This window comes from Auxenochlorella protothecoides (genome assembly GCF_000733215.1).
Source record: "Auxenochlorella protothecoides strain 0710 unplaced genomic scaffold scaffold101, whole genome shotgun sequence".
Lineage (NCBI taxonomy): Eukaryota > Viridiplantae > Chlorophyta > Trebouxiophyceae > Chlorellales > Chlorellaceae > Auxenochlorella > Auxenochlorella protothecoides.
Genome location: NW_011934437.1, coordinates 15,250 through 37,742, shown reverse-complemented (window position 1 = coordinate 37,742; position 22,493 = coordinate 15,250). Strand labels below are relative to the sequence as shown.

The following is a 22,493-nucleotide window of genomic DNA, read 5'->3' as shown; positions in this document are numbered from 1 at the left end:
GCCCCTCACCAGCATCGCCTGGCAGCCCACCCACCACACACGCACCCACACGCTCCTCCCCATGCCCACCGTCGGCGTTCAGGCTGGTGGAAGGAGGAGGCGCGCGCAGGGCCTCCTCGTCGCCCTCTCCGGCGCCCTTTGACCCCGGGGTCAGGCTGGCGTCCAGCGCGTCCAGCGTGGCCAGGATGCGGCGCGCCGTCTCCGTTGTGGCGCGCGGCAGGCCCAGGGGGTCGGACAGCGAGGCGATCTGGGCACGCGCGGGGCCTGTGATTGGTGGGCAGGGACGGGGGGTCGATTAGGAAAGCAGGCGAGCGAGCGAGTGGGGAGAGGAAACCCGGTACGCTGATCCAGTTCCTGGGCCCTCCGCGTAGACCGGTCTGATAACAAAGGCCTGCTGACGACCCTCCCAAACCCTGCAGCTGTCCACCTCCCTACTCCGTGACAACCACCCCATCCCATACAGTCCCTCACCCGACCAGGGGCTGGCCGGCCCTCCCAGCAGGGGGAAGAGCTCCGGCGTGGCGGAGCCCCGGGCGCCCGGCGTGCCGGCGGCGCCCAGCCCCGGCGGGGCTACTGCAGGGCGGTACGGAGTCCGTCCTGCGGTACTGGCGCCGGCGCCGCGCGCCCGCGTCCGCCGCTGCAGGTCCAGGATGCTGATGGTGTCGGCCTCCCACGCGTCGCCGCCGGGGCCCTCATCCTCCCTTGCCCGGCGCTTGAGGCCCAGCGCGGAGGGCGTGGCACCGCCCGTACGCTGCATGGGTGTCCAAGCCAGCCGCGCCGGCTGCGCCGGTGGTCCGGGCGGCGGCGGCGCCACTGCAGCGCCAGGCCCGGCGGCGGCGGACGGGGATGGGGCGGCGCGCCCGTTGGCGACGCTGGGCGCTCTGCCGCGGGGCGGGTCGAAGGTGAATGGTTCCTGGGCGCGGCGCTCGGGCGCCGCCCGCCTCCGGAAGGCCAGCGGGCTCGGCCCCGCGCCGGCGTGGGCACCGAGGGGGGCGGGGAAGGGCCGGGTGACCAGCGCGCCCGCGCCGGCGGCCGGCCCGAGCCTGGAGCCGGCCGAGGGCGGGAAGGCGGGGTTCAGGCTGGAGCGCCGCGCCGAGGAGTGGGGGCCCGCGGCCGAGCCCAGCGGCTGCATCGTGCGGCGACGGGCGGAGCCCAGCGCGCCCGGCGCGGGCGACCCCGAGGCCAGCGGTCCGGCGCGGAGGAGGGCCAGGACGTCGTCGTAGGGCGTGGCGTTGACGTCCTCGGCCGCCGCCTCCTCGGCCGACTTGAGGTGGGCCGGGGGGGTGAGGAAGCGGGACAGCGAAGGCGAGGCGGGGTCGGGGAGGGGCCCCGCCCGCAAACCCGGCCAGCGAGGCCTCGGCCTCCGTGGGCGTGGGGGAGGCGGCCATGTCCTCGCCGGGCTCGCCGCCGTTCTCTGCTGGCGTGGGGGGGGGGGGGGCGCAGGGGTGAGGGGGCTTGTGGAGTGCACGCCTCCCCGTCTGCCAGCACCAAGTCGGCCCAAACTGGGAAACCACGGGTTTCAGATTGAGGTTGCAAGGACTCGAGCATCTCCCACCGCCCTTGCACAATTAAAGCGCCGCGACTGCCCCGCACCTTGTGGCGAAGCAGCGGCAGGGGAGGCCGCCTTGGAATTCTCCCCAAAGTACCCTCCAATCAGTGGGACCTGTGGGGTGGCAAGCAGGCATCACAGGCATTGTGGCATCGGACCTGGCCAGTGCTTATGCGCTGTGACCACCAGACAGACATCCCCTCTCCAATATGCCCAACTCCACACCGTACTCCTTCCCAGTGGCTACCACCCCGCCCTCACCCGCGTCAGAACATAGGCTGCTGCTTTCAGGGGAGCCCTCAGCACCGTGCCGAGGCGAGATCGGCCGTCAGCATTATCCAGCAAGGGCTGGTGGGCCAGGGCGGTGGGCGCAGCCACTGGCTTGTTCCGGGCGTACGGTGTGGCGGAGGCCCCCAGCCCGGCCCTGTGCCTCCTCAATCGGGAAGCCTTGCCGAAACCGGCATCGTCTTCCATTGCGGCGTGGCACACGGCACGGGGCCTCACTGACTTTCAAACGAGGGAGGAGAAGGATGGGCCCCCGCACCGTCCGTCTTTATCAGCCTGATCGACGCAGCCGCGGGTACAATGGAAACGATGCAGAGGGTTCAGGGTCTGGCAAGGGTTGCTGGATCGCGCAGGAGTCGGGAAGGGGCGCTCCCGATCCTGCATGGCCCGGCCCGATGCTCCAGGCCAGCGCGCCGCGCTTTCCAGCTAGTGTGGGGTGGATGAGCCCGGGCCATCGTCCATCGCGATGGATCTATTACCGGGACCCCTCCCCAGACCCTCCCGCAGATCACCAATCGGAACCCAGCTGCACGCACCATCAGTGCGGCAGCATGCAGACCGTCGCAGCCAGCTATGGCGTATTGGCGCCCTCCGGCTCCAGCGTGACCCGGGGCTCGACCAGCAGCAAGCAGCACTTCACCACCCTCACTCCCTTTTCCGGCTTCAGGCGCCTGAATCATGTGGATCGGGCGGGGCAGGCGGGGTCTGGGAGCCCCCAGACCCTGCAGCAGGCCGTGGGCAAGGCCGTGCGCCGGTCGCGGGGCCGCACCACCAGCGCCGTGCGCGTGACCCGCATGATGTTTGAGCGGTTCACCGAGAAGGCCATCAAGGTGGTCATGCTCGCGCAGGAGGAGGCTCGCCGTCTGGGCCACAACTTCGTGGGGACGGAGCAAATCCTGCTGGGGTTGATTGGGGAGTCCACAGGTTGGCAGAAGGGGGGGGGTCCTCTGGCTCCGACCGTGGGTTGCTCCGTGCAGATTGCACGACTCATCCTCGAGACAATGATGTGCCCTGCTGGAGAGGGACACTGCCTCCCTGTGCCCTTACTTTCAAGCGTCGCCATGCCGTCCATTTGTGTGGCTGGTGCATGCTGTGCACTGGCATGCTGGGCTGTGTGTGGCCGGGGCGACAGCCTGCATGCAAACCCTCCGTGGTCCTGCACACGCCTTTGAACTTATCTCAACACTTCTTCCTTTCCCCAGGCATCGCCGCCAAGGTCCTCAAGTCGATGGGCGTCACGCTGAAAGATGCGCGTGTGGAGGTCGAGAAGATCATCGGCCGGGGGAGCGGCTTTGTGGCCGTGGAGATCCCCTTCACCCCCCGCGCCAAGCGTGTGCTGGAGCTGTCCCTGGAGGAGGCTCGCCAGCTCGGTGAGCGGGGCTGGAGGGAATGGCGTCCCAGGGGCGATCTGCCTGCGAGCGTATGGGTCGGATGGAAGCTCATGACCGTTGCCAGCTGCGCATCTGCCTGACACTGGTGCCTGAGGAAGGGCTTCCCAGCACAGCACAGCACTCGACCCCTGTTGGTGGCAGCATGGGTGCGGTGTGCACTGCGTTCTCCTTCTAATTGTGGACCCCACCTTCTGCATGCTCCCCTCTATCCCTACCCTCAAGCCCCCTCCCCCTGCCACCCCCCTCACCAGGCCACAACTACATTGGCACGGAGCACATCCTGCTGGGCCTGCTGCGCGAGGGTGAGGGCGTGGCCTCCCGCGTGCTGGAGACCCTGGGCGCCGACCCCCAGAAGATCCGCACTCAGGTGGGTTACTGTGCCATTTAAATCTAGGCTAGGGCCTTGGGGACTGAGAGCATGCTTGTTCACGCCTGGGAGCGACGGTGAGAGAGTGCATACTAGGGTCATAATGACACTGACATCCAGCAGTCCGTGTTGGAGTGCAAGATCCCCTGGTAATCTGGCTTTAGTGAATCCCCTCTGAGTTGCTTTCCCACCGCCAGCGTCTGGCCTCGGTACCCTCGACCCCTCAAGCCACCCCTCCATTCACACTCGCCAGGTGGTACGCATGGTGGGTGAGTCGCAGGAGCCCGTGGGCACCACGGTGGGCGGAGGGTCCACCGGCTCCAACAAGATGCCCACCCTGGAGGAGTACGGCACCAACCTGACCGCCCAGGCCGAGGAGGTGAGAGGCCTGGTGCAGTTGTGATGAACGCCGGGGAGCTGCTGACTTTGGTGGCCCGAGTCACGGGACTGTCGCGGTGTGTGTGGTCTGGTGGAGGCTCGCGCATGCCGGCTGCAGACCTCGCCCTCACTCGGCACCTCTGCAACCCATGCCATGCACCCAGGGCAAGCTGGACCCCTGCGTGGGCCGGGTGCGGGAGATCGAGCGTGTGACCCAGATCCTCGGCCGCCGTACCAAGAACAACCCGTGCCTGATCGGGGAGCCGGGCGTGGGCAAGACCGCGGTGGCGGAGGGCCTGGCCCAGCGCATCGCGGCGGGGGATGTGCCCGAGACGATCGAGGGCAAGCAGGTGGTGACCCTGGACCTGGGCCTGCTGGTGGCGGGGACCAAGTACCGCGGCGAGTTCGAGGAGCGGCTGAAGAAGCTGATGGAGGAGATCAAGCAGAATGACGACATAATCCTCATGATCGACGAGGTGCACACGCTGATCGGGGCGGGGGCGGCGGAGGGCGCCATCGACGCGGCCAACATCCTGAAGCCGGCGCTGGCGCGCGGCGAGATGCAGTGCATCGGGGCCACCACGCTGGACGAGTACCGGAAGCACATTGAGAAGGACCCGGCGCTGGAGCGCCGCTTCCAGCCGGTGCTGGTCGCGGAGCCCAGCGTGGAGGAGACGGTGGAGATCCTGGGCGGCCTGCGCGAGCGCTACGAGGCGCACCACAAGCTGCGCTACACGGACGAGGCGCTGTCCAGCGCGGCCAAGTTTGCCAGCCAGTACATCTCCGACCGCTTCCTGCCCGACAAGGCCATCGACCTGATCGACGAGGCGGGGTCGCGCGTGCGCCTGCGCCACGCCGCCCTGCCCGAGGAGGCGCGCGACCTGGACAAGGAGCTGCGTGCACTGCTGCGCGAGAAGGACGCTGCGGTGCGCGGGCAGGACTTTGAGAAGGCGGGCGCCCTGCGCGACCGCGAGATGGAGCTCAAGGCCCAGATCGGGGCCATCACCGCCTCGGCCAAGGACACGAGCGTGGCGGAGGCGGAGGCCGGGGGCGAGGCGGGGCCCGTGGTCACCGAGGCTGACATCGCCAACATCGTGGCGCAGTGGACGGGCATCCCCATCGAGAAGGTGTCGTCCGACGAGAACGACCGACTGATCAACATGGAGGGCGTGCTGCACGGCCGCGTCATCGGCCAGGACGAGGCGGTGACCGCCATTGCGCGCGCCATCCGCCGCGCGCGCGTGGGGCTGAAGAACCCCGCGCGCCCCATCGCCTCCTTCATTTTCTCGGGGCCCACCGGCGTGGGCAAGTCGGAGCTGGCCAAGACCCTGGCCAGCTACTACTTTGGCTCCGAGGAGGCCATGGTGCGCCTGGACATGTCCGAGTTCATGGAGCGCCACACCGTGTCCAAGCTCATCGGGTCGCCCCCCGGCTACGTGGGCTACCAGGAGGGCGGCCAGCTGACCGAGGCGGTGCGCCGCCGGCCCTACACCGTCATCCTGTTTGACGAGATCGAGAAGGCCCACCCCGACGTCTTCAACATGATGCTCCAGATCCTGGAGGACGGGCGCCTGACCGACTCCAAGGGCCGCACCGTGGACTTCAAGAACACGCTCATCATCCTCACCTCCAACGTCGGGTCGTCAGTCATCGAGAAGGGCGGCGGCCAGATCGGATTCCAGCTGGATACCAACGAGGAGGACCGGTCCTACAACCGCATCAAGACGCTGGTGAACGAGGAGCTGAAGCAGTACTTCCGGCCCGAGTTCCTGAACCGCCTGGACGAGATCATCGTCTTCCGCCAGCTCACCAAGCTGGAGGTGAAGAGCATCGCCGAGATCATGCTGCGCGAGGTCTTCAACCGCGCGCTGGAGAAGGGCATCAAGATCGACGTTACGGGTGGGCATGGGGAAGGGGGGCGCAGGGTGACTTCTGTTGGCTGGGAAGGCGATGGGGACCATGCCGCTCACCACCGTGTGTCTGGAGAGCCCCATTCCTGCGACCCCATTGTCGGATCCGATCCCACCTGGAACCCACCCACCCACCCAACAGAGCGCTTCAAGGACCGCCTGGTGGACGAAGGGTACAACCCGTCCTACGGCGCGCGGCCGCTGCGCCGCGCCATCATGCGCCTGCTGGAGGACAGCATGGCCGAGCGCATGCTGTCGGGCGACATCAAGGAGGGCGACAGCGTCATCATGGACGGTGGGCGTGTGGGAGGGGGGGTGGAGGGGGGGGGGAGGGGAGCACAGAAGGGCGTTGCATGGCAATGCAGACCACCAGCATGTGCTCCAAGGGTGAGAATCCTCTATGCGAGAGATCCCCACCCTTCTTGCCATCCGACACCCAATTCAACCTCCACACAGTGGACGCCGACGGCCAGATTTCCGTGCTCAATGGCGATCGGAAACACACCAGCGTCATCGATGCCACCCCCGCCGGGATCTCTTAGACCCCGAGCGCCAAGACCGACGCCGCGCTCTGCCGATGCGGGCGCCTCCCCTTCTGCAAGGGTGGGGAGCCCGGGCAGGACTGCCGAACCAGGGCAAGGCCAGTGCATGCCTGATCTCCACCTTGCCCCGTCTTGTCTGTACAGATGACGATAGCTCAAGCAGTCACCTGTCTGTCATGTGTGAAAGGAAATGGGACCTGATCCACAGCCAACGCAGGTCTCAAGCTTGCGACTGGAGAGAATGTGATCCACATGGGCCACGTCTGGCCACGCGCGCGTCATCAAACCCTGGCCTGCAAGGGAAAATCTGGAGGCCACAGCCATACCATGCCAGCGTGAAGACCCCTGGACAACAACTAAGCTCATCAGTATTTTTTGCATGGCTGAGGAGCGCCACTGAGTCCGAGCATGCCCTTGACCACAGCCGGCATCAGACCCTCGAGCGCTCCCTGTCATGTAGTGGCCGCGCGAGCCTCGGCCAGCTTGCGCCATGCGAAGCGACAGGGTGGTATCACGAGGCCACTCAACCATTCAGGCGATGCACGGCGTAGCCCGCGCGGGCCTGCGGTGGTCTGCGCGGCCGTGCCCCGGCTCATGCCGGGCCTGGTCATCAAGGCCATGCAGCGAGTCCTGAACAGGGCGCTGTCCAAGATCCTCCCCGCCGCACTCATGGTGCGCCTGGTGCAGAAGAGCGTGATCGGACTGGCCAGCCGCGCGGCCCTGGGCTTCCTCCTGGTGTACAGCCTGGCCCTCACGGTGTACACGGCCTCACAGCGGCAGCAGCAGCAGCGGCAGCAGCAACAGCAGCAGCAGCAGGAGGCAGCCGCACAAGAGGAAGAGGCTCCGCCAAAAGTGTTGGCAGCACAAGGCCGGGCAGCTGCTCCTCCGCCACCGAGCCCCACATTGCCAAAGAATGCTGTACAGCAACAGGGTGTAGCTGCTGAGAAAGGAGAGGCAGCCCGGGCCCCTGCAGCCCTTGCCTCCCTCAAACCCGGGCAGTCCCCCTGCCCGATCTGCAAAGGCGCCGGCCAAGTGCGGTGGGAGGCCAAGTGGGCGCACGACATCCCCTGCCCCAAGTGCCTGGTGAGTGCGCGGGCCGCCAGATGGGGGTTGTCAGATGGAGATGGGCTTGCATGTTTGTCAGACTATTTGAATGTACTGTTCTCCCCCAGCACCTTTGGTGTGGTGTACAGAGATCGCTGTTGCCCTGATCTCATACTCATCCTCTTCAACTCATGCTCCGCAGGGAAAGGGGCATGTGAAGAAGGGATCAACTAAGCCATCCAAGCCCTAGGTAGCAATCGCCGGAGACTCGTAGATAGAGCTGGCGACTCTCACATGCGTGGCCGTCGTGTACAGACCAGCCCAGCAACCCTACCTTGCAGTCACTACTATTCTTTGAAAGTTGTCATATCCCTTACTGCTCCTCTTCTTCTCACCTGTCGTTCACAAAGACTCCTTGGAGCTTGGATTTCATCGCCCTTCTTCCAATCCTTTCCACCCTCACGATCGTAAAATGTCTGGCCGTCTCGCCATGAGTTTCCGCGCGCAGGAAGAGGATGTAGAGCCATCGTCATGGGGGTGCCATGAAGTTCTTCTTGTGCACCGGGGTTCTCAATGTTGCTGCGATCAATCTACATGCTGTGCACTGCCGTTCCGACCAGCAAAGTCTTCCTGCGCCCTGCCTACCCGGGCCCGCACCGGCGTTGGGCTTCCGTGACTGGATCGCGCACGGACCCACTCTCCCGTCGGGTGGGCACACCCCCGCATTTCGTATCCCAGCAATCTCATCGGTCTCAGGGTCAGAGCAATTCGATCTCCCTGAGGGCAGCTGCCATGGCCATCGCAGTGGAGTCCAACCCTCTGCTGACGGTATGTGGTCCAGGACGGTGCATCGCGGGCCATGCGGTGCGACATGCACCTTGGCCAGGCTCGATGGTTCACTTTGTACCATGATGGCAATCATTCCGCCATCTCCCACGTCCAGGACTCCCCCTTGCCGGCCTTCGACGCCGTGAGGCCCGAGGACGTGGTCCCCGGCATCAGGGAGGTCCTGGCTCGCCAGCATGCCGCCCTGGACGAGCTGGAGAAGGGGCTGCAGCCCACCTGGTCCGGCATCGTGGACCCGCTGGAGCGCATCGCGGACCGCATGGCACGCGCCTGGGGTACTGTCTCTCACCTGAAGGCGAGATGGTTGTTTGCGGTGGGGGGCTGGGGGAGGTGGCCTGCAGAGCTCTCTAATCCTATGATCCACTGACTCGACTGAGCCGTGGGCGCCACTGCGCACCCTGACGAGGCCCTTCGTTGCTCCCTCTGCAGGCCGTCAAGGACAACCCGGCCCTGCGTGAGGCGGTGGAGGAGGTGCAGCCCGAGAAGGTCAAGCTTTCCCTCCGCCTGTCCCAGGTACTGAGATGGGACGGGGGTAAGGTATTGTGAAGGTATGCGACTGTCAATGTGCAGGGAGTGTATTTGATGGGGCCGCCAGCTCCCGTAAGGCTGACCGACTCCACCTCCAGTCTGCTTGATGCCAACATCACCCGGCCTTTCTTTCTTCCTGCTCACTATACTTGTCACAGATGTTGACGAACAGCATTGCCTCCCTAAAAGTACCATATCTATCATAGTATGGGTGCCCCATCGATCACCTCCCCCCCCCTCCTCCCCATGTCATCAGAGCCAGCCGCTGTACGCAGCCTTCAGGGCGCTCAAGGACGGCCCAGAATGGGCCTCGCTGTCCGAGGCCCAGCGCCGTGCGGTGGACCTGGAGCTGCGCGACTTCGTGCTGGGCGGCGTGGCGCTGGAGGGCGAGGCGCGCGACCGCTTCAACGCCATCCAGCAGGAGCTGAGCGCGCTGAGCACCAAGTTCAGCAACAACGTGCTGGACGCGACCAAGGCCTTCAAGCGCCTGGTCACCGACAGGGCCGAGGTGGCGGGGCTGCCGCCCTCCGCGCTGGCCGGCGCGGCGCGGGCCGCCGCGGGGGAGCCGGGGTCCGAGGCCGCCACGCCCGAGGAGGGCCCCTGGCTCTTCACGCTGGACTTTCCCTCGTACTTCCCGGTCATGACGCACGCGGAGAACCGCGCGCTGCGCGAGGAGCTGTACCGCGCCAACATCACGCGTGCCTCGGCGGGCGCGCTGGACAACACCCCCGTCATCGAGCGCACGCTGGAGCTGCGGCGGGAGAAGGCCGCGCTGCTGGGCTACGCCTCCTACGCCGAGCTGTCCATGGCCAGCAAGATGGCCACGCTGGGCGAGGCGCAGGCGCTGCTGGAGCAGCTGCGCGCCGCGGCGCGCCCCGCCGCCGAGGCCGACCTGCGCGACGTCCAGGCCTTTGCCGCCGGCCGCGGCTTCCAGGGCGACCTGGCGCACTGGGACGTCACCTTCTGGGCGGAGCGCCTGAAGGAGGACAAGTACAGCATCAGCGACGAGGAGCTGAGGCCCTTCTTCGCCCTGCCCAATGTCCTGGAGGGCCTGTTTAAAGTGAGCTCGATTTCAGGGGAGGAGGGGGTGTTGGGGAGGAAGAAAGGGGAAGGGGAGGTGTCGGAGGCTGAAGGGAGGGGCCTTGGAACAAATCCACGGGACTGCTTGCGCCCACCCTTGGATCCAGCTCCTCGATCCTGCAGTCTTGATGGGAACGCTGTGCAGCTCGCCTGCGTACATGTACTCCTGCTGCCACTGTGCTACCCAAAGGAAACTGCGATCGCCAACCACGAATCCAATGCACTGCAACACATTGACTGCAGCTGGCCAACCGCCTGTTTGGAGTGACCATCGAAGCCGCTGACGGCCAGGCCCCCATCTGGCACCCGGACGTCAGGTTCTTCGCGGTGAAGAAGGACGGCCAGCCCAAGGCCTACTTTTACCTGGACCCCTACTCCCGTCCCTCTGAGAAGAGGGGGGGTGCCTGGTGAGAGAATGCATTCCCTGTGTGTGGGGGGGAAAATGGAAGTCCACTGAGGGGGGGCAGGTGAAGACCTCAGCGCGAGCCCCTGCCCCTGCTGCGCCTCCTGATCAGGCATCGCTGCTCACTGCTCCCCATTCCTCCCGTCGCCAAGGATGGACGAGGTGTGCGGACAGTCACGCCTGTTCGCTCAGGATGGCCAGTCGGTGCGCTTGCCGGTGGCGCACATGGTGTGCAACCAGACGCCGCCGGTGGGGGACAAGCCCTCCCTCATGACATTCAGGTGACTTGGGGCCTGAGGCAGGGTGTGGGAGATGTGGCTGAGGGATCTGACAACAGCATGGAGATCAGGACGGGTCTCCCCGCTGCTATTCGCCATTTAGTACCAGACGTTCCTTGCCTTTGACTGGTCCTGACATGGTATCCAACCTCAGACTGCATGCGCAGTGTGAGTGTGAGAGCATCTCGCCATTCCAAACCAGGCAGAGAGTGAAAATTTCATCCCCGTGCCTGTCTTCAGGGAGGTGGAGACCCTGTTCCACGAGTTTGGGCACGCTTCCCAGCACATGCTGACTCAGCAGGAGGAGGGCCTCATCGCCGGCATCCGCGGAGTGGAGTGGGACGCCGTCGAGGTGGGGTGGGTTGCACCGGGATGGCACAGGGGCTCGGCGCGGAGGGCTGTCTGGGATGACTTCTTGAGAACCCGGTGCAGAAGTCCTCTTCCAGCGCGGGTACGATGCACCATGTCGCTATGCATGCGTCGCCAACCCAGTCTCATGACCTGTTCCCGCCGATCCACCCCTGCCGCGCAGTTGCCGAGCCAATTCATGGAGAACTGGTGCTATGACAGGTGCGGTGCGGTGGCGAAGGGATGGATTTCAAGCTGCCATGGCTGTGCTGCTGCGCCTGGTGGGGCAAGACCGGTTGTCTAGCGCTGGAGCCGTGAATATACATCCATCAGCTCTTACACACACCCCAATAAACCACAGGCAAACCCTGGACGGGTTTGCGCGCCACTACGAGACCGGCGAGAAGCTGCCGGAGGACCTGTACCAGCGCCTGTTGGCCGCGCGGACCTACAGGTGGGCCGGTTGCATGGGCAGGTCGTCCCTGGGGTGTGCCCCCCTGTGCCTTCCAAGGGATGTGCTGGGCAGGTGCCAAACCCCAGAGGCCCCACGCCCCGCGCAGGTCTGGCAGCATGACCCTGCGCCAGGTCCACTTCGCGCTGCTGGACCTCGACCTGCACACCAATTTTGTCCCCGGGCAGGGCGAGTCCATCTTCGACCGGGACCGCAAGGCGCGTTTATGGTGACTGAGAGGCTGGATGTGTCTCGCTGCATGAGCTGCTTCCGACGATGAAGCCCCCAGATGGAGGAGCTGGTGTTGGGGATGAGTAAATAGTTGAGCTGGTGTGTCGACTTGGGTGTGCTCATGATGATGCAATCACTGGCTCACAGCTGATGACTCTCACTCTACTATCATGCCATCACCAACAAACACCAACAGATCGCGGAGAAGGCGACGGTGCTGCCTCCCCTACCAGAGGACCGCTTCCTGTGCGGGTTTTCCCACATCTTTGCCGGTGGATATTCTGCAGGGTACTTCAGGTGCGGAGGCCGAGGGGGGGGGGGTGTCATATCGCAAGGTTTGGGGCTTGCATGGGCCTGCACATACATCGAAAGCCCTTAATTAGGGCTGCTGACAATGGCTTGGTAAAGTGGATGCTCACTGCATCCTCCCCGCCCCACTGTTGTGATTCTCGGCCCGAACCCAACTTGAAGAGCGGGACCCCGACGCTCACTGAAACACACTTTCACGCAGCTACAAGTGGGCAGAAGTGCTGTCTGCCGACGCCTTTGCCGCCTTTGAGGATGCGGGCTTGGACGACGAGGCCGCCGTGAAGGAGACTGGACGCCGCTTCGCAAACACTGTGCTGGCCCTGGGAGGGGGCCGTGCTCCTCACCTCGTGTTTGAGGTGCGGTGCTGGTGGAGATCAGGTTTTGGCAGCATTATAGCCTGATCAACATCACCATTTTTCAGAACCTTGCCAACCTGCTGTCTGGGCTGTCCGAGGGATCCACTGTACTTCTTTCAAGAAAGAAAACTTTGCTGGACATCGCTGCCTCATGCTGCCGATGTGTCTTCTACTCCTTCCCACAGGATTTCCGCGGGAGGCAGCCCACGGTGGATGCTCTGCTGAGGCACAACAACCTTGTCACTGCTGCTTAGGCCGAGGATGGAGAGGTTGCGTGGCTCAAGCTTGCCCCCTGGCATCCCCTGAATCCAGCAAATGCATGTGGTGCAGCTTCGGCTGCGCATGCTGCGTTGATTAGGTGACCGGTCGATGTGATGACATTGTGTGGATGGCGACGTCAAGATGGCTGCATACAGTCGCTAGGGCATGGTCGGATGCCCCTTTGCAAGGTTTCCCGATAGTCTAATGATCACAGTCCAGCCCGAATCTTTAAGTTGTGGCACGCAAGGTACCTTTGTCCGCCACCGGATGGCTCTTCGACCTCGTGGACCTGTGGAAGAGCCTTGTGCCCCATTGCAGCGAGGGAAGCGCAGGGTTACCTCGAATGACGCTGCAGGTCGAAAGAGCGTTTTGCAATCACCCCTTCAAGCCACAGAAACACGATCTCATTCCTGAATCTGCACTCAGAAGGCTCATCAAGGTACTAACATCACTGCGTAGTCATCAAAACTCATCGAGACATAGCATGGAAGTCTGGTCAGGCGGAGGCGGACAGGTCGGATGGGGAGTGGCGTTTGAGGCCAATGAGGTACACCTCCTTGCTCTCGCTCCTGGTAGCCTTTGGCCGCTGCCAAGCCACCTTCTTGAAGTAGGGACGCATGTCAGCCGCAAACTCCATTGTGCCAGGCCCCTGCAGGAGAGAGACAATCGACATGGCCGAGAACAGAGGGGCACCTTGGTGTACTACCCCGCTGCCGCTCCTGCAGGAGCTGCTGTGCACTTTCAGGACCCCTGGTGTGATACACTGCCATATGTAGCAACGCCCACATTCTCCTGACCATCGTTGCATACACCCTCCTTACCTGCAGAAGCTTCATGATGAGGCTGCCTCCAGGTCGCAGGATTCCATTCGACCCTGGGCCTGCCGACATGGCAATGTCAACGGCAGTCTGCGCCAGCTCTAAGGACTTGTAGGAGTCCATCATCTTGTTGCCATGCGTGAAGTGGCACATATCTGACAGCACCACATCCATGCCCTGTGTGGAAAAAGTGAGGAAGGGCGGTGAACCTCGTGCTAGGGTGACGGTTGGCATGAGTGAAACTGCAGTCAAGTGAAAGGGAGATCTGTCTTCAGCGGACGATGCTGCAACCTGTTCAACTGATATTTCGCTCACCGTCGGCGCGTACTCCTGCCAGAAGTCTAGTGTCAGCTCGCGAGCGTCACCCTGCACAACAACCACCCGGTCATCGCACCACTTGCCAGGCTTGGATGTTTCCTGGACAGGGCATTGCGTGATATCTTACGACCATGTGCGAAGACTGCTCGCAGTGAGCGGTTTCATCGGAGAAAAATTGCCATGGAATGAGATGGAATCCTCTTGGTGAAGGCCCACATCACCTACCTGGAGATCTATCCCCAGCACAGCCCCTCCTGCAGACCGTGGTCCGATGGCTTGACAGGCGACCTGCAACCATGCTCCGGGATGACATCCGAGGTCGAGAACCTGTCCCCCTCGCGGAATAATGCGGTGCTTCTCCTGAATCTCGAGCAGCTTGTAGGCGCTCCGGGCGACGTACCCAGCTGCCTGCACAACATGACCCCCAGAGTTGTCGACTTAATGCATTGCCAAGAAAGTGGGAACACCCAATATTTCTATCACGATTCACAGCTCTCTACTAACCTTGGCTTTCTTGAAGAAAACATCCTCCAGCACCCGACCGGTTCGGGTCACACGGCTCCCCATGCGCCCGGCACCTCGATTACCGGTTCCATGCGCAGGGGGCATTCGAGTATAGGCGCATAGGTGTTGATGAGTAGCTGCTGCTGCCCGAATGTCGGCAAGTGCATGAAACACCGATGGCCTGGACTTGCATGGGGTCCAGGCCCAGCATGCGCAGCATGATCACACGACCGTCCTCGCTCGAGGTGGGATCGGCGTTCACGACTCGACAATGGCTGGAAGGTTTATTCTATGCGTTTAGGATCAAATGGCATGGCGCTGATGAGCTGCTAGCCCTCGTCGGCGTACAGCATGACGGGCATGGAGGAGGCTCGCCGGAGGGCACAGTTGCGGAATAAAGCGATGCTAGAGCAGCTGGAGGTGGGTTTTTGAACCCCTCTGCTGTAGTTGGTTATGATAGATTATTTGTATCGTCTGCTTTGTAGCATGGCCCACCTCCATCCTGGCTCAGATTGGAGCCTCTGTGCGACGCCTCAGTCAAGAACGCCAGGCTAGGGATGAGGCCAAGGCAGCGCACCTGGGCTTGGATCAGATGCAGGGTGGACCTCGTCGCCGATCCAGCAGAATAAAGGCAGGAACTACAGAAGACAGGGCACCATTGGCGGATGTGTCCGACCAGGAGGAGGAGGAGGCAGGGAGGGACATCAGCGAGCCCGAGGAGTATGACCCTCTGCGTGAGGAGGCAGTGCCCTCCCCCAGCACCAGTACTGCCTCTGAGAGGGCTGCTCAAGTGGAGGACAGCGAGGAGGTCCATGGCTTCTGCAGCGCCGCCCGCTCGAGTGACATCGCACAGGGTGTGCCCGATGAGGATGAGGATGATGCAGACCTGCAGCTTGCCCTGGAGATGTCCCTCGCAGTCAAGGAAGCCGCTGAATCCCACAGCGCGCAAGGAGATGGGGCCCATGACCGCCGAGAGGAGACACAGTCCTGCGAGGCCGCTGCCCCCTTCCCCAAGTCGCACGACCCCAACGGTGCACACACCCTGGCTCCTGATGCCCAGCCAGCGAGGCCCACTGCAGCGAGCAAGAAGCAGAAGCGCAGGAAAGGGCTGCCAGCACTTGATCCCAGCCCGGGAGAGCTAGAGGCGTGTTTTGCACTCCTTGCAGGGGCAGGGAAAGGGACGGTAGACATCCATGGCCTGATACTGGTAAGCGGTTGGGAATGTGGGGGCAGCTGGGATTGTATGGTCCCACTGGAGGCAACACATTGGAGTAGGGTGGTGGTGGGTGGTCCGTCCTGAGCGTTCCTTTGGTGACACCAGGTGGATGCGGGCTGCCTCGTTTACAATGCAGCTGGTCAACACTGGCAGTTGTGACCTTGTGCGGCAGCTGCTTGCCCAGGAGCGGCCCATGTGCCAATTCATAGCATCCGCTCTCGCCACAACCGTGCAGGCTGCAGCCACCTTGGGCCAGGAAATCTCTGTGACAGAGGCAGAGACCATGCTTTCCTTTGCGCATGAGGAATCTGGCCGGGCCGAGTCTGCTCGTCACCTCACGCTGGCCCAGTTCGTGGGGCTGGCAGCCCGCCTGGCCGATGCTCAGGCCCATCGCTGAGGCTGCGGAGGTGCACATAGCTGAATAATCTGGGTCCTTTGTGTATAAATAACTTTTGCCTTGCATCCACTCATCCCACGTGCATGCATCGCACCATCCCCTGTCTCTCGCGGAGCATCATGGAGTGATGTATCGCCATGGTTTTCATAGCACAGCTTGCAGTCCTGCTCACTCCGGTCAAGTGTACATTCTGTTCTGCAAAGCATGCCCTCCGCGCTGCCCTCCGCTGTGAAACATCTCCTACGCCCCGTACTTGGGTGCATGCCCGATCTTAAACGCCAGCTCGGCCAACAAGCTCTCCGCCAGGATCATGCCTGCCCCGCCCTTTTGGCAGATGGCCTCCGGCTGGAAGCTCTCCATCAGATCACACCTGGAATGTGGAAGTGCATTGGGAAGTGCAGAGCGTGCGAAGGGTGCAGAGGCTAGGTGAAGATTCCCCGCTGCCAGTGCAGGCAGCAGTGCAGGCAGCCTCAAATGCTGGCAGACCCTCGATACAGTTGCGATACCCTCTACATGCGGCTTGTCCCCTTTTCCCACATCTTCACAACCAGCCACACCACCACGCTCCCTGCCAGCCAGCCACCCCCATGGCGCCCTGCATGGTCTGACCTGGTGACGCCTGGGAGGTGCTGCAGGGTCAGCCCCACGCATGCCCTGCTGACGTCGACCAACCCCGTCGGCCCACTCGCCTGGAAGCTCTGCCAGGGCCGGGGCAAGGGGGGGAAGTCGGGGCCAGCGGGGGCGAGCATCGGCTGCGCGCCGCCCGCCTCTGCAACACGGCAGGCCAGCGGCGCCGGCAGCGGCGCCTCCACCGCAAAGACGATCGTGAGCAGTGTGCCCTCCAGGGCCCCGGCCTCCAGGAAGGCCTGGACCCAGGCCAGCGCAGCACTCCACGCGCTGGCTGGCGCGGCGCCTTCGCCTGCCGCCGCCGGGTCGGTCACCGCCAGGAAGACGGCTGGCGCGCCCTTGGCCAGGTTCCGCGATGCCAGCGCAGCCGCGTCCTGCGGCGCGGTGCCGGCGGCCAGCCGCTGGATGAGGCACCCGCTGCCAGCGGCGGTGGCGCAGACCGAGGCGGAGTCCGCCAGGCAGACCGGCCGCAGGTTCTTGAATCTGCATCAAGGGAAGGACCGGCTGGGTGAGAGTCAGCACCCCATGTTTGATCCTAGAGAGGCCTGTTGAGCCATCTGCAAGGAGGGTCCAGTTTGATGGCCGTGTGAAGCACCCCACTCGCTGGACTCATGCGCCCATGCAAGCTGGCTTGGAGGATACCTGGCAGCAATGTCGCCTTCAGCTGCTTCCGTGCCCAGGAACTGAGTGACAAGGGACTCGCAGGTTAGCACGGTGTGCTGGCCGGCATCTTTGAGCAGGAGCACGCCAGAAATCCCTCGCCCAGCCAGGGCGTGGACGTGCGTCCACTCACTGGATCGCGCGGCTTGCGCAAGAGATTCGCCATCGCCAGCATATACGAATACCACGCAGCAGGGCGGGTAGGGTATGGGGCTGGGCATGGCACCTGGTCGTCCTCAAGGTGGCTCCAACATCACGGCCGCTGCAGAGTTGGGACCGCCCTCCCCACCACCCCAAGCATGCTACAAACCAGCTACTGGTTATAACACGACTGGAAGGACACCGTTGCAGTCGTGACAAGGAGCATCAGGACCTCGTCGCACGAGACGGTCCATGCATAGTTTCGGAAACGTGGAAAGCAGGGTTTCTCATCCTTTGCCCACAGCCTTCCCGCTTGGGCCCCGCGACACCTGACGCTGCAAGGGAACTCACTGCACTCACTGCATCCTGTCAAGCCTGTTGCAAGCGCAACCTCTCCGTGAGCGGCGCCTGTGATTCTTGGTGAGGCGTCATTGGTCCCAGCCTGGACGTTACAGGCTGACGTCGGTGCTCGCTGGAGGCAGACTTGCGATCGATCTCTGCCCTGCATGACCGACCAAGCATCTCTGCTGCTTCGCAAGCAATTGAAAGGTACGTGATGTGCGGTTGTCTGCAAGGTCCGAGGTTACTGATCACATGGCGACGCGGTGTCTTCACCTTTATCATTGCACTGCTCGATGCAATCACTCCCCTGTTTCTCACAGAGCTCACCAAGAATCCTGTGGAGGGCTTCTCGGCAGGGCTCAACGATGATAGGTGGGAGCCCGGGGGCCTGCCGGCCTGAGGCGCATCCCCATGTTCAGTGATGTGGGTCCTGGAGCTCCATGCCTCCCCCCCCACTGCCTCTCCATACAGCAACCTCTTCGAGTGGGCGGTGACAGTATTAGGCCCCCCGGACACCCTGTATGAGGGCGGATTCTTCAATGCCATCCTCAAGTTCCCCCCTGACTACCCCCAGTCCCCTCCCGACTGCCGCTTCACCTCCGCCATGTGGCACCCAAACGGTACGATTCCGGCGCAAGGTGGAGGGCCTGATAGGTGGCGCTATGGTCTTTTGCATTGAGTTTTCTGACTGAGCTGCAAGCGCTTGCAAGCGATTCTTCCAGCATTCAGGGCAGTGAGGCTGCAGGAAGACCCAGTCACTCTTGCCCATGCCTCCGTCCCTGCAGTGTTCCCGGACGGGCGCGTCTGCATCTCGATCCTGCATGCCCCTGGCTTCGACCCCTTGAACCCTCAGGAGAGCGCCGCTGAGAAGTGGAGCCCCGTGCACACCGTGAGTGATCGGGCTCGGCACTTGTCTCTGCTTGACCTGCGCGTCGACTAGCTACAAGGCTCAACTTGGTAGAGCAGCAGCCAGCTTGGCCTGTGCAGCTCCCAAGTGCTTAGGCCCGGCGGGTCCAGACATCCTACTCAGCACAGTCCTGCTACCAGATCAGCATTCCATCCCTTCCCCCCCTCGCTCTTCAGGTGGAGAGCATCGTGCTGTCCATCATCAGTATGCTATCCTCGCCCAACGACGAGTCCCCCGCCAACATCGACGCCGCCAAGGAGTGGAGGGAGAACCGGGCAGAGTTCCGGAAGAAGGTGGCACGCATCGTCAGGCGCAGCCAGGAGGAGCTCTGATGCTGGATGCAGGACAAGAGTGCTGTGTGGAAGCGAGCCCAGGACTTCCTCCTGGGTCACCTGTGGTTCATGATGAGCAGGCGTGCAGCAGCCCCGTGCAGCAGCATTCTTACATCCCCTGCCCCACAGGTGCTGCTGCCAGCTACCTGCCTCCTGTACCTCCTCCCCCATTCCCTGCCACATTGCCGGGCCCTCACCACACCCAGCCCAACCCCCTCCTCTGTCACACCAACCCAGCGAATAATATTCATGGCACCGCCTCCGGCACATCGCAGGGGTGAGGGCAGGCATGCTCACTCGCCGACGTTCAGGCCAAAGCCAAACTTGTAGTCCTTCTTCACGTGGTCCAGTTCGGCAGACAGCACAAAATTGATGCCCACCGACAGCCTCTCCTCCACGTACGCGCCAATCTTGCCGTCTGGCGACAGGAGTGGGTCGAGGGCATGTGAGGGGGCACAACTCCATGAATGCGGGTCTGATATTTCCAAGCGGCCAGCTGGGGGGGTACCTGACCCTAGGAGCGCGTGCTTGCCAGGCTTGGCACGGCAAGGCTGCAAGGCTGGGCGCGTGACCGCCCCCTCCCAGCTACCCCCCTGCCCCACGCCATGCACGCACGCACCGGTGTCGATGCGGCCGCGGAGTCGTGCCTGCCTCAGGATGTAGTCGTACCCGAACGAGGCCGTCGCCTCGCGCGAGTTCTTGTTGAACACAAAGTCAGTGGACAGGGTCACCTGCAGGGGGGGAGGGCAAGGTTCACAAGTACTGCCGTGCATCCCTTGGAGAGGGCATCGGCGCTCGCACCCCCCAGCCCCTCACCTTCTCGTTCACACGCTGGAGGTAGCTGAGCGACAGCAGGCCAGTGTTCGCCACCTGGACCGTGGCGATCGAGGTGTCGGTGGCGTGCCGCGCCGCCAAACCGATGCCTGCGCGCGGGGCGCATGCGGGCAGGGTGTCACTGGGACGCTTGCAAGAGGTGGAGGCGTGCTATATATGCACCCGGGTGGTCCTCCTCTTCAATCAAGGGACACACACCGTGGGATCAAACAGTCTTGCAAGCGTCTGGGATTCCCACAACTGGCCGCGCCAGGGCCGTTGCGACCCCACACTTGATCGCCCCCAGTTCAATCAAGTCCAGGTCCCAACTTCGGATGCCCAGACCTGGCTGCGCATCGCACCAAACCATGAAGAATCCCCCATCCCTCTACCTCCCTCCTTTGACAATCAAAGCCTGCGCCACCCACCAGATCGCCGCTGCTCCGCCAGGTAGAAGATCTCCCCCCCCAGCGACAGGTTCTGCGCCACGGACTGGAAGTAGTTGGCGCCGTAGAAGTTGCTGGTGCCATACTTGAGCGTGCCGTTCCAGTCGGCGCCCCGCACGTCCACGTCAAACATGCCCTGGCTCATCCCCGGCTCGCCGGCCAGCTGAAACTGGGACTTGAGCGCGGCCCAGGGCGCCAGGTTGTACACCGCCCGCCCCGTCAGCCGCCCGTCAGTGGTCACCCGCCCGAGCATGAGGTTGCCGCTGTTGGTCACCAGGTTGGCGCCAAACTCGTAGGTGCCGATGGGCATCTTCACGGGCTGGTTGTTGGCGGTGGGCACCTCCAGGTTGCCCATGTACACGCTGTGGGACAGGCCAAAGTTGTGGTTCAGGGGCTTGGAGAGCTCCAGGCGCATGCCCTCAAACAGGTCGGGCTTCAGCGACACTGGGGGTGGGGGGCGGGGTCGGGAGGGGGGTCAAGGGGTGAGAGGGATCCAGAGCCATGTGGCAAGGGCTCAATCCGCAGGCAGGACTGGCACAGGACGGTATACCTCGGCCGGCGGGAGGCAACGCGAGGTAGAGTCCCCAAGACCCACGGTGCGCATTGGCTGTCCATGCAGGGTTTCCCAGTCCCCCTTGTCCATCGCCCCCCACCCACTTTCCCTCCCCAGCACGCACTCATGATCTCCCGCTGTAGCTCATCGTAGCGCACAGGCTGAGGCAGGTTCATGTAGTCGGTCTTGGGCTGCGTGGTCGCACAGAGGGGTGAGGGGTGATCGGTGCGCACTCGTACACCGGAACAGCAGTCCCACACACGACAGCAGGTAACATTACCACCTCCTGACCTCCATCCCATCCTTTCCAATCATCCGACGTCCACCTTATCGACCGCGGCGATGGCAGCGGCGGCAGTGGCTGGGAAGAAGGGGTTTGGGGCGGTGGGAGCGGCCTCCGCACGGGAGATGGTGACGCCCATCGTCGACAGGGGCTTCACGCCAGGAACGCCCTGCGTCTCCTCTGCCACGTGCACGGTTGGTGTGGGTGTGGAAGGGGATGAATCAGGAACTGCCTTGCCTCTGACATACGGGCGACAGGCCCAGGCGCGAAAGGGACCAAGCGCCTTCCTGGTTTCTTGTTTGTGGGTTTTGGTGGAGGGGGTTTGTGTCCTCCTGTCCCCTTCACTCCACTCAGCCTGGCCGCCTCCCGTTTGTTCCTCCCATGCCCAATGCGCAGTCCCTGCTGTCACGGCTGCTGAGGTGGACCCAGCATGGCCCCACAGCGAGGCACACACCACCCCTGCGCCGGCATCCAGCTGGCCACTCCATGCCCGAGGCCACTCGACAGCAATGCCGCTTCAGACACCCCGCGCCAACAGTGCCCAGTCGGACCTGGTGAGATTTTCACACAGAGCAGTTCAGATAGTTGCATCACCGGCCATCGCAGGATGACAGCAGGGAAGGGCAGGCTGCAGACATGTGGGGTACCAGAGGCTACGGTCGTTGCCCATGATCAGGAGCAAAAGGATCGAACACGACAGGGAGCAGGGCTGGGTGCAACAGCCTCCCGCCAGGCAGGGCAGGCACAGTACTCAAGCGTGAGGGCATGTGATGTTTGGGAACCTAACATCATTCCTTGGCAAGGTGAAGCGCGACGAGCAGAGTGGTGGCGGATCCTTTGGGGGGGGGTTAGCAGTACAGGGAGAGTGCGCGGGGCACAGGTGAAGGGTGGAGAGGGGGGTGGATGTGGGGCCCATCGGAGCCTTCAGGACTCTCCTCCGGGCCAGGCGCCAGGAATGTTCCCTGAAGAAGCCCTTCTGACTCCCTGCACCTCCCCCGCAGCAGCAAGCCAGCCCCTGGGAGGGAGACCGCGGGGTGGGCGCCTGCCCCGCGGTCTGGAGTGGAACCTCCTTTACCCCAGCGAGGTGGCGGCCACCTTGGAGACGACGGCCTGGACGTAGGCCCGGATCATGCCATGCACCTCCCCCACCTCGGCCCCCGCCCGCGCCAGCGCCAGGTAGTTGGCCAGCGTGTGGAACTCGTGGTCCAGCCTCTCTAGTCCCAGATCATTCAGCCAGGGCATGTAGTGCTGGTTGAAGGCGCTGCAAAAGGGGCGAGGGGGAATGTCTGGTCAGAGTCAGGGTGGCCCGGGAGGAGAGGGTAGGAAGGGGAAGGGGGAGATCGCAGGTTTGGGCGGTGGTGTCACACGCCTGGCGCCCTGGGCCGCCAGCAGCCGACATCCTCCCCACCCCCACCCCTCACCTTCGTTCGCCGTCCTGGGACAGCACGCCGAAGACGAGGTGGAAAATGGCGGCGTGGCGCTGCTGCCATTCCCCCGCCGCCGCGCGCCGGAAGGCGGCGCACTGGCCTAGGAGCCAGGCGGCGCGCGGCGCGCCAGGCGGCGTGCGGTCGGCGGCCTC

At 63.6% G+C, this 22,493-nt stretch overlaps 8 protein-coding genes across 8 annotated transcripts in view; 3 read left to right on the top strand and 5 right to left on the bottom strand.

Moving 5' to 3' along the window:
• Nucleotides 1-2,023, bottom strand: part of F751_0277 (hypothetical protein) — a gene marked incomplete at both ends in the record, with an annotated part of 5,572 nt that extends 3,549 nt beyond the window's left edge. The window contains 5 exons of the mRNA XM_011403268.1: nucleotides 70-264; nucleotides 1,144-1,240; nucleotides 1,299-1,414; nucleotides 1,594-1,663; nucleotides 1,811-2,023. Coding sequence (XP_011401570.1) covers nucleotides 70-264; nucleotides 1,144-1,240; nucleotides 1,299-1,414; nucleotides 1,594-1,663; nucleotides 1,811-2,023 — 691 coding nt within the window. The remainder of the gene's footprint in view (nucleotides 1-69; nucleotides 265-1,143; nucleotides 1,241-1,298; nucleotides 1,415-1,593; nucleotides 1,664-1,810) is intronic.
• Nucleotides 2,024-2,385: 362 nt separating this feature from the next.
• On the top strand, nucleotides 2,386-6,422 carry F751_0275 (ATP-dependent Clp protease ATP-binding subunit clpA-like protein CD4A, chloroplastic; the record flags this gene model as incomplete). The annotated part of the gene is made up of 7 exons (XM_011403266.1): nucleotides 2,386-2,758; nucleotides 3,037-3,204; nucleotides 3,477-3,592; nucleotides 3,846-3,971; nucleotides 4,135-5,869; nucleotides 6,023-6,175; nucleotides 6,337-6,422. The coding sequence occupies 7 exons, from the start codon at nucleotides 2,386-2,388 to the stop codon at nucleotides 6,420-6,422; spliced, it is 2,757 nt and encodes a 918-aa protein (XP_011401568.1).
• F751_0276 (hypothetical protein) lies at nucleotides 4,176-4,655 on the bottom strand (the record flags this gene model as incomplete). The annotated part of the gene is made up of 1 exon (XM_011403267.1): nucleotides 4,176-4,655. A coding segment is annotated over one exon (480 nt), but the record flags the coding sequence as incomplete, so codon positions are not given.
• A 594-nt stretch (nucleotides 6,423-7,016) lies between the features above and the next one.
• F751_0274 (Oligopeptidase A) lies at nucleotides 7,017-12,550 on the top strand (the record flags this gene model as incomplete). The annotated part of the gene is made up of 15 exons (XM_011403265.1): nucleotides 7,017-7,178; nucleotides 7,422-7,505; nucleotides 8,410-8,625; nucleotides 8,742-8,825; nucleotides 9,097-9,330; nucleotides 9,496-9,900; nucleotides 10,164-10,327; nucleotides 10,476-10,604; nucleotides 10,842-10,953; nucleotides 11,134-11,171; nucleotides 11,311-11,403; nucleotides 11,510-11,622; nucleotides 11,865-11,928; nucleotides 12,143-12,296; nucleotides 12,482-12,550. 15 exons carry the CDS (start codon nucleotides 7,017-7,019, stop codon nucleotides 12,548-12,550), a joined length of 2,121 nt encoding a protein of 706 aa, XP_011401567.1.
• Nucleotides 12,551-13,053: 503 nt separating this feature from the next.
• F751_0273 (Ribosomal RNA large subunit methyltransferase E) lies at nucleotides 13,054-13,528 on the bottom strand (the record flags this gene model as incomplete). Its single annotated transcript, XM_011403264.1, has 2 exons — nucleotides 13,054-13,206; nucleotides 13,379-13,528. 2 exons carry the CDS (start codon nucleotides 13,526-13,528, stop codon nucleotides 13,054-13,056), a joined length of 303 nt encoding a protein of 100 aa, XP_011401566.1.
• Nucleotides 13,529-16,050: 2,522 nt separating this feature from the next.
• Nucleotides 16,051-17,318, bottom strand: F751_0272 (hypothetical protein; the record flags this gene model as incomplete). Its single annotated transcript, XM_011403263.1, has 3 exons — nucleotides 16,051-16,180; nucleotides 16,420-16,920; nucleotides 17,080-17,318. The coding sequence occupies 3 exons, from the start codon at nucleotides 17,316-17,318 to the stop codon at nucleotides 16,051-16,053; spliced, it is 870 nt and encodes a 289-aa protein (XP_011401565.1).
• Nucleotides 17,319-17,744: 426 nt separating this feature from the next.
• On the top strand, nucleotides 17,745-18,819 carry F751_0271 (Ubiquitin-conjugating enzyme E2 14; the record flags this gene model as incomplete). Its single annotated transcript, XM_011403262.1, has 5 exons — nucleotides 17,745-17,787; nucleotides 17,901-17,952; nucleotides 18,052-18,200; nucleotides 18,366-18,469; nucleotides 18,664-18,819. 5 exons carry the CDS (start codon nucleotides 17,745-17,747, stop codon nucleotides 18,817-18,819), a joined length of 504 nt encoding a protein of 167 aa, XP_011401564.1.
• Nucleotides 18,820-19,112: 293 nt separating this feature from the next.
• The window catches only part of F751_0270 (Mitochondrial import receptor subunit TOM40-1), a gene marked incomplete at both ends in the record, with an annotated part of 5,255 nt that continues 1,874 nt past the window's right edge, over nucleotides 19,113-22,493 (bottom strand). Inside the window, 8 exons of the mRNA XM_011403261.1 lie at nucleotides 19,113-19,237; nucleotides 19,439-19,550; nucleotides 19,636-19,742; nucleotides 20,061-20,522; nucleotides 20,756-20,822; nucleotides 20,958-21,201; nucleotides 21,990-22,175; nucleotides 22,336-22,490. Of these exons, the coding sequence (XP_011401563.1) occupies nucleotides 19,113-19,237; nucleotides 19,439-19,550; nucleotides 19,636-19,742; nucleotides 20,061-20,522; nucleotides 20,756-20,822; nucleotides 20,958-21,201; nucleotides 21,990-22,175; nucleotides 22,336-22,490 (1,458 nt within the window). The remainder of the gene's footprint in view (nucleotides 19,238-19,438; nucleotides 19,551-19,635; nucleotides 19,743-20,060; nucleotides 20,523-20,755; nucleotides 20,823-20,957; nucleotides 21,202-21,989; nucleotides 22,176-22,335; nucleotides 22,491-22,493) is intronic.